At 36.4% G+C, this 16,372-nt stretch overlaps 1 protein-coding gene across 5 annotated transcripts in view; it reads right to left on the bottom strand.

Annotated features, from left to right (window-relative positions):
• Positions 1 to 16,372, bottom strand: part of RABEP1 (rabaptin, RAB GTPase binding effector protein 1) — a 123,754-nt gene that overhangs the window by 63,802 nt on the left and 43,580 nt on the right. For all 5 annotated transcript variants that reach the window (XM_037026855.2, XM_037026858.2, XM_037026859.2 and 2 more), the window contains exon 2: positions 12,435 to 12,563. In XM_037026855.2, the coding sequence (XP_036882750.1) occupies positions 12,435 to 12,563 (129 nt within the window). The remainder of the gene's footprint in view (positions 1 to 12,434; positions 12,564 to 16,372) is intronic.

Below are 16,372 nucleotides of genomic sequence, written 5' to 3'. Positions count from 1 at the left end.
GTTTCCAAGAAGTCGTATGTTAATATTATTGAGGTTCTCTTACAGATGACAAGTTGTTTTCCTCTGGCTCCTTTTAGGGATTTTCTCCTTGTCCTTGGGTTTCAACACTTTTACTATGATGTAAAATGTAATGTCTGTGTAGCTCTTTGCACATCTCTATCCTACTTAAGAGTTCAGTGAGCTTCTTAGATGTGTAGATTACTGCTTTTCATCAAATTTGGGAAATTTCCAGCCATTATCTCTTCAAATATTTTTTTTCTTTCTCGCTTCTCCTTCCGGTGCTCCATTACATGTACATTTGCACACTTAATGATGTCACAGATTTCTATGAGGCTCTGTTCATTTTCCTACTTTCTTTCTGTTCTTGAAACTGGGTAATCTTCAGTGATCTATCATCAAGTTAGCTAAATCTTTCTTCTGCAATTTCAAATCTACTGTTGAGCCCCGCAAGTAAACTTTTCATTTTAGTCATTGTACTTTTCAACTCCAGAATTTCCATTTGGTTCGTTACAATTTCTCTGTATTGATATTCTGCATTTGATGAAACACTGTTGCACTTTCCTTCTTTAAGCATGGTTTTCCTCAGTTCTTTAAACATACTTTAAACCTAACATCTAATCACCCTCACAGGTAGTGTATGCTTTTTTCCTTTGTATGGGTCACAGTTTTCCATTTATTTCATATTTTCCTAAATTTTTTGTTGAAATGACATTTCTGTTAGTATATTGCAGCAGCTCTAGTAGTGGCTCACTCCCACTTCATTATGCTTGTTATTGTTGTCTGCTATTTTTTAAGTGGTTGACTGAATTTTAGTAGTCTTTCTTCTTCTCCCCCACTTCCTCCCACCCCCACAGTGTGAAGCATCTGATGTTGTTCCTCAAAAGGTACAGCCTTCAGCACGTGCAGAGTCACACTGGGATGATGGTTTATGCAGGACTTCCTTCTGAGTGTCTTTCCCTGACCATATCCACCTGTCAAACTTCACTTAATTGCTGGTGCTGAGTGACGTATTTGCTTTAGGAACAGGACAGTGAGTCAGAGAGATGGTAGTGGTAGCTTCTGGTCTTCTTGGGCTTGTTTCTACCAGGATGGAACATCCACCCAACAAACAAGCTAGGACAAGGGCTATCAAGGCTTCAATATCCTCAATAGGCCACACCCAAGGTATAGCCCCCATCCTAAAAGTGGGGGTTGGGCAGAAGGAGCTGCAGACCTCTCTGCCACACTCAACTGAAAGTTAACCTCTACAACAGGCTGTGTGTGTGTTGGGGTGGAGGGAGTTCACAGATCAAATGCCACAGACTGCTTTTACCAAATTTAGATTTTCTTGAAGAAATGTTTCATTTGCTGTAGACCTTAGGACCACTTCTAGAGACTCTAAAGGGTTGTTTTGAAAAATAATTTTTACCAGTTTTGCTAGGAAGTGGCTCTGTGGAGTCCCTTACATTACCATACCAGAAGTGGAATTCTCAAACTTATTTACCCATAAATATTTCAGTATGAATCTCTGAAAGGGCTATTTTAAAAAAATACACATCAACATAAAATTTACCATTTTAACCATTTTTAAGTGAATAGTTCAGTGATAAGTTGTTTACATTGCTGTGCAATCAAATCCCCAGAACTCATCTTTACAAAATTGAAACTATATCCATTAAAAAAAAAACTCCCTAATTCCCCTTCCTCCAAGCTCCTGACAACCACATTCTACTTTGTCTCTATGAATTTAATTATTATAGATACCTCATATAAGTGGGATTATATATTTGTCTTTTTCTAGCTGGCTTATTTCACTTTGTAAGGACCACTTTCATACCTGAAAAAAAAATTGACAACACCCGAATATCATCAAACATCCAGTCAGTGTTAAATTTCCACTTGGCTAAATTTTCTTAATAGTTCAGCTCTCTGAATCAGATCTAAATAAGATCCATACATTACTGTTAATGGGTATGTGATTTAATCTACAGGTTTCCCCTCCATCTTTTCTTTTCCTTGCAAAATATTTATTGAGGAAACTAGGTAGTCTTGCAGAGCTTCTCACAGTCTGGATTTTGCTAACTGCATACCTATTATACAGTTGAATTGCTTCCTTTGTTCTTTGTATTTCCTATAAATTGGTGGTTTAATATAATGGGTCACCATTTTCTTGATCCTGGTTCTTCCTTGTACAATTGAAGATAGCATGGAAGACCCATGAGGGAAAACAGATTTTAATTGTTTTAAATTTATAGATTTGAGGTGAAAGCATCTTTATAATATTGAGTCTTTCCACCTATAAACATGGTATCTCATTCCATTTATACATGACTTTATGTTTTTCTATAACTTTCCTCTATAAAGGTTTTACACATTCTTGATTAGACTTACACCCGAATGACTAAGGATTCTGATTTTTCTTTTTGATATTTATTTTCTCCAGGACTTATTTTTCATCTATTACTTCCCTATTTGTTACTGGTACAGAGAAACACTTACTGATTCTTCTATACTGATCTTCATTCCAACAATGTTAACTCTCTTTAGTTCTAACAGTGTGAAGTCCCTTGGTTCCTCTATGTTGATAATCATATGGACTCCACATAGAGGCAAATCTTTTAACTTTCCAAATTTTATAAATTCATTGTAATTTTATTTTATTGACTAGGAGGATCTGTAGTACAAAAATGAATTAAAGTACCAACAATCAGCCTTGTCTCCTTTCATCAGTAAGTATGATATATGCTATAAGTTTCTAGTAGAAACATTTCCATAGGCTAAGGCAGGTTCCCTCAATTCCTAGTTTGCTAGGAACTAGTATGAACTCATTACTAAGGGGTATTAAATTTTATTGAATGTTCTTTCTGGTTTCTCTCATTTAATTTGTTAATGTAGTAAATTACATCAATAACTTGATGGTCTAATGATCTAATGTTAAACTATCCTTGCATTCCTACTGTGCATGGTTATATTACTTTTTAATATTCTACTGATGTCAATTTTATTTAGGATTTTAAAACTCCATGGTCATAAATGAGTCTGGTTTACTGGTAAGCTAGTATTAATGTTTCTTGTTAAAACAGCAAGGTTATACTAATCCCACAATGAATGGATGGCTCTTTTTCTTGCTTTGATATAGTATACAAAAGATAGGAAAAAACTTTCCTTGAAGATTTCACAAAATTTGTCTATAAAACCTGTGTTATCCTTTGTAAATAAGAATTGTTTATTGATTTAATTTTTCTCATGGTTATGATTTATTCAGGTTTTCTACTTAAGGTAATTTTGTAATTCGTATTTCCTGGGAAGTTATTCATTTCATTTAAATTTCCAGATTTTGGGCACAGAGATACATAGTACTCTTATGCTTTTGCATCTCCACTCTATGAGTACTTATGTCTGTTAGGGTCTGGGCTTGCCTGCGGCTTGACTGGGTTTATCTCACCTTATCTCTAAACATCCTGACCCTCCCCCCAAAGCAACAGGCTGAGCGGATCTTCTACAACAAAAGGCACCATGCTGTTTTCTCTCTTTAAATAAATAGCTGTACTTTAGAACAAAGTTACTTTCTTTTATCACAAAACACATTCTTTAGCATGCAGAAGAGTTTTCATTCTTTATACTTTTTCTTATTAAAATATACATCTTTTAGCATAGAGAAATGTTTTCTTTATTACTTTAAGTAGTTTTAATTAGAACTTAAAACTATTAGAAACTTTAATTTCCAGTGAACACTGAGAAGTAGGCTATTGTAAACTGTTAAACTAACATTCTTTAGATTGACAAATTTATGAACACATTTTATAATTTCTGTAACCATGAGCTTTACAGCACAATCTCTCATAGAGTATATCTTCTTAACTTAGCAAAACTTTAAGGTTTTAGGTTACTACAAAGATTCTCAGGCAGTAGGTAGGTATACACACTGTAACACACAATTAAAAAGGTGTTTACTTGGCACACTCATTTAGTTCACTCATTCGTGACAACTATGCTAGATTACTTACAAGACCTTTACTGAATATTAGACAAAGCCAAGCCTTTAAGCATTTTATTCTTAAAAGATTTAGCAGACAACATGACTTAAATGACCTCAGGTAAATTTAGGCAGCTGATAACCACAAGGACATGCCCGCCTCAGGCAAACTCAAATTAGCATTAATGCTTAACACTTTTTATCAGGTTTTCTGGAAGTTTTAGAATACCCAATTTTCACAAGCGCTTGTCTTTAAATCAATTTCATTAATACCATCCGGAGGTAGAAAGATATATTCATTTACACACTGAGGGGGTCATCTGAGTCTGTCCCATGGTGAGAAAGAAGAAGGAAAAAGAATATGAGGGAGACAAAGGCGAAGGATAAAGATGCCACTTCAAACAAAATGACTGTTGTATGTGCTTGTGAACGAGTGCCTGTCGTTGCACAGTTTTTCTTCCGCGGGGACACGAATTTATCTGGGATTCGCGGCTGTGACCCTCTTATCCTGTCACGGGAGTCTTCTAGCGGCGGGCGCCCTAATGGCTCTTAATTGCCCGACCCGTGCCGGCAGGGAATGATGTAGTGGCAGAAAGGAGGAACGGAGAGAGCAGGAGAACCTTAGAACAAGGAAACTTAAAATGAGAAGCGCAAAAAGAAATATAAACCGAAACCAAAACACAGTAAAACAATCAATGAAGACACCAAGCACACATACCACATCTGATCACACTCGTTCGGACCGGTCCTTCTCTCACTCTGGTGCACACCACACTCACCACTTTCAGGGTCCTCAAAAACTGTCGTAATTCTCCCGAAGGGCGTCCACTCGGACTGCCGCAGGGTGACGAGCTCGATCTTTTCCTCCTCGGGCGCCAGTTTTCTGCTGATCAGATTTGCCTTCCTAAGGCCGAGTCACTCGGACCCTAGGGCCAGGATTGGTTACCTGGGCTTTTACCCAGGATCACTAACCTGGGGGCCGGGACTACCAGCTAGCTGGCTGAATAAAGACTTTGCATGAATTTACATCTCTATGCCTGTGTAGTTTGTTCTCTGGAGAAGCCTCGGAAGCCCAGACCCTAACAATGTCTCCTTTTTATTTTCTTTTTATTCGCTTTTTCCAAAAGATGAGCTTTTGATTTTATTGAGTTTCTTACCTGTTAACTTTGCTTTCTATTTCATTAATTTCTAAATTATTTTCGTTCTTCTACTCTCTTTGGGCTCACTCTTTTTCTAGCTTCTAGAATTAAATACTTAGATAATTTCTCAATCTCTCATGTCTTAATAAATTATAACACACTTTTAAAGTTATACTCTCAAGGCAGCTTTAGCTGCATCCCACAAGTATCTTCATCTTATTCTAAGTTTTGTGCAATCTCCATTATGATTTCAACTCAGGAGCAACAGGAATGCATTCTCAGTTTCTAAACTTAAAAAAAAAATTTACATTGTTTAAAATCTTTCTAACTGCATTAGGTAAGAAAATATGGTAAGTAGCTTGATTTTTTAAATATGTTGAGTCTCCCTTTAGATGTACATAGACAATTTTTAAAGTGGTCCTTTTGAATATAAAAGGAATGCATATTTTTGGTTTCTTGGGTACAGAATTCCTAGGAGAGCAAGTTTTTTAAAATTCTGTTGCTCAAAGCTATCTGACACAATGTTAAACATCTCCTGTATGCGTAGTTATCAATTTGTTTTTCTAATTTTCATGACATGTCATGGCTATTTTGCTGAAGTTCACGTCTGTTACATTTTTTTCTTGGTAGATTGTTTCTTTCATTATGAGATAGCCTTCTATATTCCTGCAATCCCTTTTTGCCTTAAGCATCCATCTTGTTATTTCTCATTTTAATTTTTCTTTTAAAGAAATAAAGTGAACTAAGAGGTTTTTTTATTTATTTTGTAGTCAGATTTATCAGTTTCTATGGTTGGTTTTGTTTCTCATATTCTATACTTCCCCTTTATATTTACTTTTCTTCTTGCAAATGTTATCTTTACTAGTTCTTATGGTGATTTCTGTGGGTGGTAAAATGCTCTTCGTTTTTGTATGCCTGACATACTATTTTGCTCTCACTGTTGAATTTAGCTACATATAAAACTTCAACAGTTACTTCTCTGCATATTGAAGATCTTATTTTATTGTCTCCTGTCATCTGTTTTGCTTATGTGATATATCCTGCTAGCATAATTTTCTTCTCTCTGGTAGTTTTCAATATTTTCCTTTCATTCTTAATGTTTTAAAATGTGAATTTATTATTATTTACCATTCTTGGCATTCACTATTTACGTTGAGAACTCACATTTTTCTTAATGTTTGAAAAATCTCAGTTATTATTTCCTCAAATATTCTCTACCACTCCCTCCATTCTCTTCTCCTAGAATTCTTTTCAGATATGAGTTGGAGATTCAATTCAGCCTCTATGTCAGCTGCTCTTTGATATTTCTCTCTCTGTGTTTCTGGGAAGGAGAAATCCTCAATACTCTACGCTAATATACTAAAATCTTGTGTCCTGTCTTTAGTTTCAACCAACTAATTTATTTCAATTTTTTAATTGTATTTCCAAGATTTCTAATGCTTCTTTTTAATTTTTTAAATATACTCTAGTTTTATTTTCACAACTGAGTACAAGCTTATGGCATCTGAAGCACAAATATCTTCCTAAACCTAGCTTTTAAATACTGAAACTGACTAGTTAGTATCACAGCTTTATATAAATTATGACAGTGTACAAAATCCTTTTGAACACCACTAGAAAATTTCACTGTCTTCTGTTGATTAACATGAACTCTATTTCTACTACTTCCCTTTAAATTGAGAATTCTGTGGCCTGTTGTTTGCTGGCTCATGTAACAGGCTCTTACTGCCCAAAGAAAAGAATTTCCAGAACACAAATACTTCTGCAGTTCCAACCTTTGTACTGAAGTTGGTTAAAGGAGAAAACTAAATCAAGTACCTTTTTTGAAAACTAAATACTTCTTTGAAATTCAACATAAAAGCAACAACTTTCAGAAATATTTATAACAGTCCTAGTTGAAGTCAGCTGGAAAAAGAATAGGTGCTAAGGCAGGAATAGTCAGTAAGGGTAGTCAAAGGTAACAATCTCTTTTATTAGCATTCCTCATTACTGTATGCACCTGTATTTCAACTGTTCTCCAAATACATAAAAGCACAGCTATTACAACACCAAAGCAAAAGCTGTTCCTATTGAGAAAAATACCAATGTTTGGACTTCCGGGGTTACCTTGACCTGATTTGCTGAAAGATAAAACAAATACTGATGTGCACATCAAAACCATGACTTATACTGTTACCTGTAACAATCATAAACAACGAGGTTTAAGAGAAGACAAGTGGTGACTCTGTGGCACCTTACTACACTGATGGACAGTGACTGCAATGATGTGTGGGGGGACTTGATAATATGGGTGAATGTAGTAACCACAATGCTGCTCATGTGAAACCTTTGTAAGACTGTATATTAATGACACCCTATAAAAAAAAGAAAAAAAAAGAAAAGACTAGGTTTATACTTCAGAGTAAATGCAGTAATAAACTGTTGCTTTAGGTGACATTTCAGATTTAATTTTTGTTGCAATACAGGCTAACAGCAAAGACAGAAACTGTATTAACATTTAACTTTCATACATTATGCATTTTCTTTAGAAATGCCACCAAAAAATCTCAAGAAGGATCACATTCCTCCTTTTGAAATTTTGTAAAAGTTACCAAAATTGTTCTCTATGGCCAACTTAAGTTCACTGAGAACTTCAGATAGGAAATATGTAATAGTACACATAGAGATTATTTACTGAGTCTAGATGTATTCAAAGCAATTAGAACATATCAAGTATATTTTAATGAACTCACATTACAAGCTGTTTAGATCAGATATAAAACTAACTGATAATGTATTTCAGAAATGATTCTTAGTCATTTTCATTTCTTCAGAATTTTACAGAAAATTTTATAATTCCAAAAAGAAAATAAGAACAAGAGAAACCCTAAAAGTTTTATTTGGGGACAGAGAAAAACAGAAAGCAAAATGAACAAATCTTAAACAAGATTAACTTGAATTTATTACATAAGCAAAGAGTGAAAGAGAAAGCTCTACAGGATGATCAAGCATCAAACCAAACCAAAACAAAACAGTTATTGGTGTGAAAGGTGAAAGGACAAAAGGATGTCATAGCCAGTATCATACTGAGTTTGAATTAGTCATCAGAGGAAGTACCGCCATAACCTTAGACATATACATTAAAGGTATTACAGATAAGAACATACCATTGCACAGAGTTTAGAGTGCTGTCTCATCAATTCAAGGTTAAACAAATTTTAAAAGGAGCGGTTAACAAATCCACATGAACATATTGAAGAACTGGACAGAACTTACTACTCGTAATACCTAACATTAGAGCAATGACACTGTGCAAAATGTATCATCTACCCCAGTACACTATACTTTCTTGAAGATAAAAAGCATCTCATTCATCCCAACCTCCACAGTGTCTTGCAGTGCCACCATGCCTACACAGGAACAGCAGCTTTCCCATCTCCTTGTCAGCCTATGATATGAAGGAACAAAATCAAATAGGAAACAGCCCTCCTACGTAAGCCATGAGAAAACAAAACCCCATTTCATACTACAGTCAGTAGGTAAGCCTTTCCAAGCCAGGGTGGAATTCTGGGAAGCCTATGAACCTTCCACCTACAGAACACTGGCTTTCAAACTTCTCTGACCATAATTCACAGCAAGAAATATATTTTATATTGCAACTCTATATATACACGTATATATGTAACTGAAACAAAACATTTTGTGCAACTGTACTTACTTAAGCCTTACAAAGTTTAACAGGGTCTATTATTTTCCACTGTATTCTTTTTTTTTTAATTGCTGGTCACAACCCACTTAATGGGTTATCCATCAATGGGTTTTAACCTATACTCTGAATAACACCACTCCAAGGCAGTGGTCTTCAAAGTGGGGTACATACACCCCTGGTGGTATGCAAAGCTTTTCCAAGGGATTCATAGGCACATATTTGTAAGATAAATTCTAGCCAAAATAAGCAGGCGAAGAGAGGCAACAAAAGGCCAGGTAGTTTATTTGAATGCAATTCCTGGGCGAGGTTTCTCAGTCTACAGAAATGGAGGCTGGGAAAGTCGCATGTAAGTAGACAGGCAGTGGGTTTTTAAAGAAGGTAGGGGGAGGCAGAGCTTAGATTTACAGCGGCAGGAGGATTGGCTAGCCCAAGGCACATTTTTCAGGTTGGGAGGGGCAACAGCTAGGGCCTTTGGCACGTCATCAGTGTCCGACGTGCTCAACCCTCCCCCAGGTGCCTTCAACCTTACAATATTGATTTAAAGTAATCTACTTCAATATCCTCAACTTTCATAAATATTCTTTCCTAAAATAGAGGGGTATTTAAGTACAGATTGTCTTTGCCCACCTCCCTTTACCTAACACCCTTATCCTACTTAACAAAAGAAAGGCTTCTCACCCATCCTGAATTTTACTACGGTTCACTGCCCTGTGTGTAAAAACTACCCTGATATCAAACCAGAGAGACAATTTCAAGTATCATTATCAGTAACAAAAAAGGGAATGACTAGTAAGTGGGTAACAAATATTTTGGCAGGTTGCAAAGTCTGCTTTCAACAAAATTGAAGGAAGACCTTATTGAGTTATCTGCCAATAGAATAAAAATATTTTTGAAGCAGACCACTATGACTTAACATATAATTCAGAAAGAGTTAAGAAAATGGAATAATAATAGCTATTTAAAAATCTTCTATCTTCACCTACTTATTTATGAGACCAAGGGTTCTCAACACTTACATCTATTTAACAAGAAAAAAACCTGAAACACCTTCTTTGAGAAAGATATTCACCCAGAGGTTAATAACTTAATTGGAGATCCAATATATCTCATAAGATCTGCGTTTCCAATAACTTTTACATTTTAATAATAACTTTTTTTAATGTATAAAATATTCATGGTGAATTATATACTTTGAATAACTGTAATGATAACTCAATAAAGAAGAAATTTACATGCATATTTTTGTTTTAGATGAGTCTGACCAAAATTTTTTTAAATGGCTTTCAAGCACAAAATATTTGTTTAGGCCAGTGGTTCTCAAGTATGGTCCCTGAACCAGCAACATCAGCATCTCCTGGTAACCTGCTAGAAATACAATTCTAGATTCCCAGACCTAGTGAATCAGAAATTCTTAGGATGGGAGGCAGCAATCTTTGTTTTAACAAACCCTACAAGTAAAATTCTGATGCACACTTGAATTGTGTTCTTTTTAGAATAAACTTCTGAGGAAGATGTAAAAAAGAAAACCCAACACAAGGAGGGAAAAAAATGTAAAATTTCTGCTAAAGAGCTTACTCATGTATTTTTTATGGTGATGGATATTAAATCACTATGATTGATTCCATTGGATATGTTTAAAAGTATGAGGTTTTATTCTGAATTGTAAGTATTGATAATAAGATAGAATTTACATCCTTTGTATCATTTTACATTTGAAATAAAAAATTTTGACATCAACTTTAAAAAGGTGTGACAAGTTATATAAATATTGATGCCAGGGTTCTTGTTTGCGGAGCCAAAGAATGAGCTTCACAAAGTGTCAAGGTAGGAGAGCAAGGTACAGGCTTTTATTTAGAGATACAGTGAAAGGAAAGAGCTTCCGGCTCATGCCAGGAGGGGACTAGAGAGTCCGTAGTGGTGCATTGTCTAGGGGGTTTTATAGGCAGCTGAGGATTTTTCGAGAACATGAAAAAACTTCGGGGCGTGGACTTGTTAAGTGGTCCCTGAATATTTAGAATTAACTTAACACAAGCAACTTCCTCTGATGATTTCTCCCTGAGATACCAGCATCTTGGTCTGGGGGCATATGAAACAAGACCACCTGCTCAGCCCCCAAGGTGGGCTGAGGTATTGTTTGCTGAAGAGTAAGTTAAGAATTTCTAACTCTTAACTTCTTGGGTATTAAAATGCAATCTTATCTTTAAGGTGGAATCCTTCCTGCCTTTTACTGTGTTGTTTATGCCTGGGCTTACTTGCTAAATTAGTTGCCCAGCTTGCAAGAATCACTTCATCAGATCTGAAGGAGGAAAGACAGCACATAGGCCTGGGCCTTTTAGTATGCTAAAGTGAACCTTACACATGATTATAAATGGTTAGCATAAAAAAACATGTGCTACTCTTCTTTATCTGGGGAACATTAACGGATTTCACTGAAGAATGATTCTAGAGCTCAATGTTTAACATGGAGTTTTAGCAGGGCGGTTTCCTTGCATGTAGTTACATTGCTCTGACTGCAAATATCCCGCCCTGCCCCCTCCGGAGACCCTCACCCTACTCTGACTACATCCACGGTCCCTGTCTCAATATTTTATGGAATTTGTAAATTTAAAAATTGTACAATCACTAGTCTATAGAGAAATGATTCTAAAGCTGTGGTCCTTGGACAAGCAGTATTACACCACTAGCTTTTCAGAAACCTGAGTTCTGGGCCGCACCCCAGAGCACTGCGCTCCAATAAACTCCCCAGGTGATTTTTACTAATGTTAAAGTTTAGAGCCAGTGGTCCAGACTAGAGCAGTGGTTCAGACTTTAGTGTGCATCTGAATCATCTCCAGAGCTCCCTAAAACACTGATGGCTGGACCCTAATTCCTGAGTTTCTCCTCCTAAATCTGGGGTAGGACCAAAAGTGTTGCCTTTCTAACAAGTTCCCAGGTCACAGTGGTACTGGTGCTATTCCACTGCACATTGTGAGCTGAGAACCATCCAGAGGATCTGGAAACCAGAAACACACTTTCCTAGATCAGTACCCAAAACGTAAGCTCTCCCCTTATCCTTCAGATGAGTCACTGATGATATGCCTTCATAGATACTTGCCTTTTACACTTGCCTTAAACCAACTCACACAATTACTTAATATCTGGTTTCCTCAAGAGAGCTGAAGTCCTTCAAGTTAAAGAACCATGTGAATTTTGTTCCTTCTGTATAACCACATGCAGGCACAATGTCTGACTCACAGTAGGCATTAAATACTTATTGATAAATAAATGAACATCTGTTGAAAAAATTCAAGGAACCGTCAGTTTTAACATAACAATGGCTAAGGCTATTACTAGAATGGCAGTCCTGATTTGCCCGGGGCACTCTCTCAAGTATTAAGAGCACTCAAAGTCCTGTGTCCTAGGACTATATAGCCTACTATATTAAATATCATCATTAAGGTCAGAAGACAAGGAATAATCTGAATAATGCATTTTTCAACTTGTTTTTCAATTCCATTCTTAACACTAGCCTCTAAATAAGCTTTTATTATACACTCTAAATACAAATAAAATCAAAGTTTATCCAATGATAAAATTAACACTGTACTACCATAAAGCTTGATATTTTAAGGCAGTTCTAGTATGGGGGTCGGGAGGAGACTTAAGCACTTACCCTCTTTAGCCAAATATAACTCTTTAAATTTTGCTCTCTTTTGGTTAAATTCTTGCTCAAGCTGCTGCTGTGCACGTAAAAATTCTGCATTAATTTTTTCCAATTCTGCTACCCGCTGCTGAAGAGAAACTGTAAAAAAGAAATACTAATTAACAAGTAATAACTTTCATGTATAAAATAAGTTACAAGAATAAATTAATATTCCAGCTGCACATTTCTACAATGAAACAAGTAGTCAAATTTTTTCCAAAGATCCAATATATCCCAAGAAATTCTAATTTTAAAAAATAAGATACTTCTGTTAAACTTAACACATACTTTCTGTGAATGAATCATGTAAAGCAAAACAGTATATAAATAATCCCATAAGACAAATTTCCCAAAAGAGAGCATCTAAAGTTCCTTAGTATAACTGACAGAATGTCAGTCCACTGCTGGAACTATTAAATATTGGATTATTTGATTTATCCCACAAATGAACCTACTGCCAGTCTTGCTAGTGCCTGTTTCTCCTTAGTGTTACAGGCAAAATCTAATGTTTCCCGATAACACTAGCTCCACCAGCCTGAACTAATCTTCCAAATTCAAGATGACTCATTATCATTCTACTAAAATTATTTTAAAAAAAAACACTTCATACAGAATGGATGCAGAACTGTACACTCTATGAACTCTCAATTACTGGGAGATTATCTGGTTTTTAGATTAGTGCAGGGATAGGGACACATTTCTACTTTAGGAGTGCTAGAATTTGGCCACAGGTGATTATAAATAAATGCCTATCCTGACCACATCCAGAGGTTCTTCTGGTTCCATCAAGAAGTAGGAAATCCAAGAGTCCAAACTCTTGATCTCCTCCACAGCACCAACAGAAACCCAGCCACTAAAGCTATTAATTTCCTAGCCAGCAAAGGTCCCAATTCCCTATTACTAGTCACCCTCATATAACCTGCCTACAATTATAACCATGATCTGAAATAATCTCTAAAGGCTGTCCCTTCTCCCAATCCATTACTCAATTTAATTAAGAGCTGATTTTATAGTGCCTAGAAAAAAAGACTGAAAAAAGAGCACTAATTGATTTACCTACAAATAATGGAATTATGGCCCATTAATCTTTTCCATGTGCTTTTCAAAGTTCTCTACAATTCCTTTGATAATAAATAATGAACTAAAACCAATACTTGTTCATTCACTTGACATCTTCAGACCAGCCTCAGATCAAAGAGCATCGATGCAGAAAGGAAATGACTGCTGCTTTATGAGTTCCATGTCATTACAGGTAAGTGTAAGATAAATTCTAGCCGAAATAAGCAGGTAAAGAGAGGAAACAAAGGGCCAGGTAGTTTATTTGAACGCAATTCCCAGGCGATGTTCCCCGGTCTGGCTAGTTACAGGCCTGGGAAGTCACGGGTAACCAGATAGGTGGGGAGTTTTTATAAGCACAGGGAGGGGAGGGGGAAGTGAGCCGTGCCAGGGGTATGTGGGGAATTTTTTTATTGGCTCAGGGTCAAGTGATGGACAGCCAGACGTCTCCTCCTTCAGGATGGAGGGGGTCTGCATCCGGGGTTTGTTGGCATGTCATGGGATTGGAATCCCGGAAGACCTGTCTGTTCCTTCTTCATATGGCACAGAGCTATTTGGTGCTGTCTTTGTTCCATTTGCACTGTCCTCGCTTTCCTCCCTCCAGTGCCTCCAGCCTTACAGTAAGGACTTATTTTGACAAGCAAATATCTAGGATCTTTAGGCCAAATCAAAGAATCACATCTGGTCATCTGAAGGTTTGATAACCTTTGCAGAAGAGAGAGATGGAGAATTCATTGGGAAAGGGAAATTGCAATTATCTCACATTTACTATCTTGAAATCATGAAGGAAACTTGTTCTCCATGCTTATTTCTCGTGGTCTTTTACTGTCCGAACCCCTATTGTTAAATAAATTACACAAGTTTTCTACTTAGCACTTTAATTATTACTGGTAGCCACTGATTACTGCATGAGGTGGGGAAAGGACTCTAGGGAATCAAGAAAGAAGAAAAAGCAAGACGCTTCTGTTCTTTTCCCTAATAACACTACTCCCACCCCACTCCTATGTTCCATCAACATACACATGCAATGCCCATACTGTTCAACATTATATTTATATTTAGAAATTAAGGCTAGTGAATCAATAAAAACTAAAATGCAGCCTTTAAAACTACAACCATGGTGGGGACTTGATAATAGGGGGAGTCTAGTGACCATAATGTTGCTCATGTAATTGTACCTTAATGATAACAACAACAACAAAATTGCAGTCAAAATTAAGTGTTTTTCCACTACTCCCAACCCCACCCTGGCTTTGACCTACAGTTCAGCCGCAGTCAACAACCACAGGTCTGGCTGCCTCTCTCCAGACTTTAGGACAGTTTTCAATTCCAGGAATCACGATCCCTCTGAGATACGACAAGTAATCCCTTATTCTCATTTGCTTTTTAATTTAAAAATTTTAAATCCACCTCAAGTACTTTTAACTTGTTTTAAAAACAACTGCTTTTTACAAGAATGCTTCTACTGCTATATCTAGAAAAATCAATTCACCTTGCATAAGACAGCAGGGAAGTTTATAAACAAGCACATCTAATGCATTAGCAACCAACCACAGATCAAACTGAAAATAACCCTCATCACACAAAACACTGTTATTTTTCTAACATGGTGACTAGAAGTTCACAACAATTAGCTAACAGTTCATGTGAAAAGTACTTAGCCTGGCATATAGGGAAAAAATGGCACATGTTAGCTGAAATTATTGAACTAGTGTATTTACTTAATGAATAATGGGGAAAAAACAGAGTGATTGACTATATATAAAAGACCAGAAGTCACTTGCAACCTCATGATTCTGACTCAGTTCCATGCTTAGACTTCCAGCTCACAACCTTCCCTATTAACACATATCTTCATAGCATCATGGACAAATTTATTAGTGTTAAGGTCAACTTTCAACAACGTTAAGCCTTTGTTGCAGGAACTGCGGGAACTACAAACAAGGAACCAGGACACCAAGACGTTTGGCAAGAAGCAGTTTATTATAGTGCTAGCACTGGCACAGAGGATTCATATCCAAAGGCTGACCCCGAGTGCAGCAGGGCCATGCCTTTTATACATCCACTACATGGGTGAAGGAGAGTCAGCCCCCAAGAATGTTGCAGTGGGAGCTGTTAGTGCACTTTAAGTTCAGCCAGAATGCTAGTTATGTTTTAACCTATCTCAATAAAGGGTACCCGGATCCTCTATTGTAAACTAATGGGCCTACATGACTATGATCAACAAGCAGTTCCATATCACTGGGTCCCGGTGGGAGGTACATTGTTACATTGCTTTAAACTCAAGCACCCTGGTATTTCTCCGAGTTCTTAAAGCCTTAAAGGAACATTGTCCCTTTTCTTGGCTTGGCTTTCTACCACACCTCTGCTACTTAGCAGCTGAGAGCTATTAATGTCAGCCTTCCTTAACCATTCCAAACCTTCGTATAGTTACCTTCATCCTAGTAATAAGAAAAAAGGGAAAACTATCTTATGCAATGGCTACCTTTAATGCTGGACATCCAAAGGGAAAAATCACTACATCATTTATTCAAAATGTCTGAATTAAGCAACAATATAGAAAGAAAGGAAAGAGAATATTATGGTAAATAAGACTCAATTCTTGGATATATCTCCTCTAATTTTGATATAAATGGAAGAATATGTATTAACTTTAAAATATTTTGAAGCCCCAAGCTATATCCCACTATCACATTCCTCTAACATTGTACTAAATTTGATAAAACACGGGAGCACTGGGAGAAGAAAAAAACAGTCTAGTCAAATATTACTACAACCCTAATCTTTTTATTTAAAGATGCTCAAGATACATGAAAAAAAAAAAAACTATTTCAAGCAAAAACAAAAACAAA

This window comes from Manis javanica, chromosome 4 (genome assembly GCF_040802235.1).
Source record: "Manis javanica isolate MJ-LG chromosome 4, MJ_LKY, whole genome shotgun sequence".
In the NCBI taxonomy this organism is placed as follows: domain Eukaryota; kingdom Metazoa; phylum Chordata; class Mammalia; order Pholidota; family Manidae; genus Manis; species Manis javanica.
Note: the sequence above shows the minus strand (reverse complement) of the source record. Positions and strands in the feature narration are given on the sequence as shown.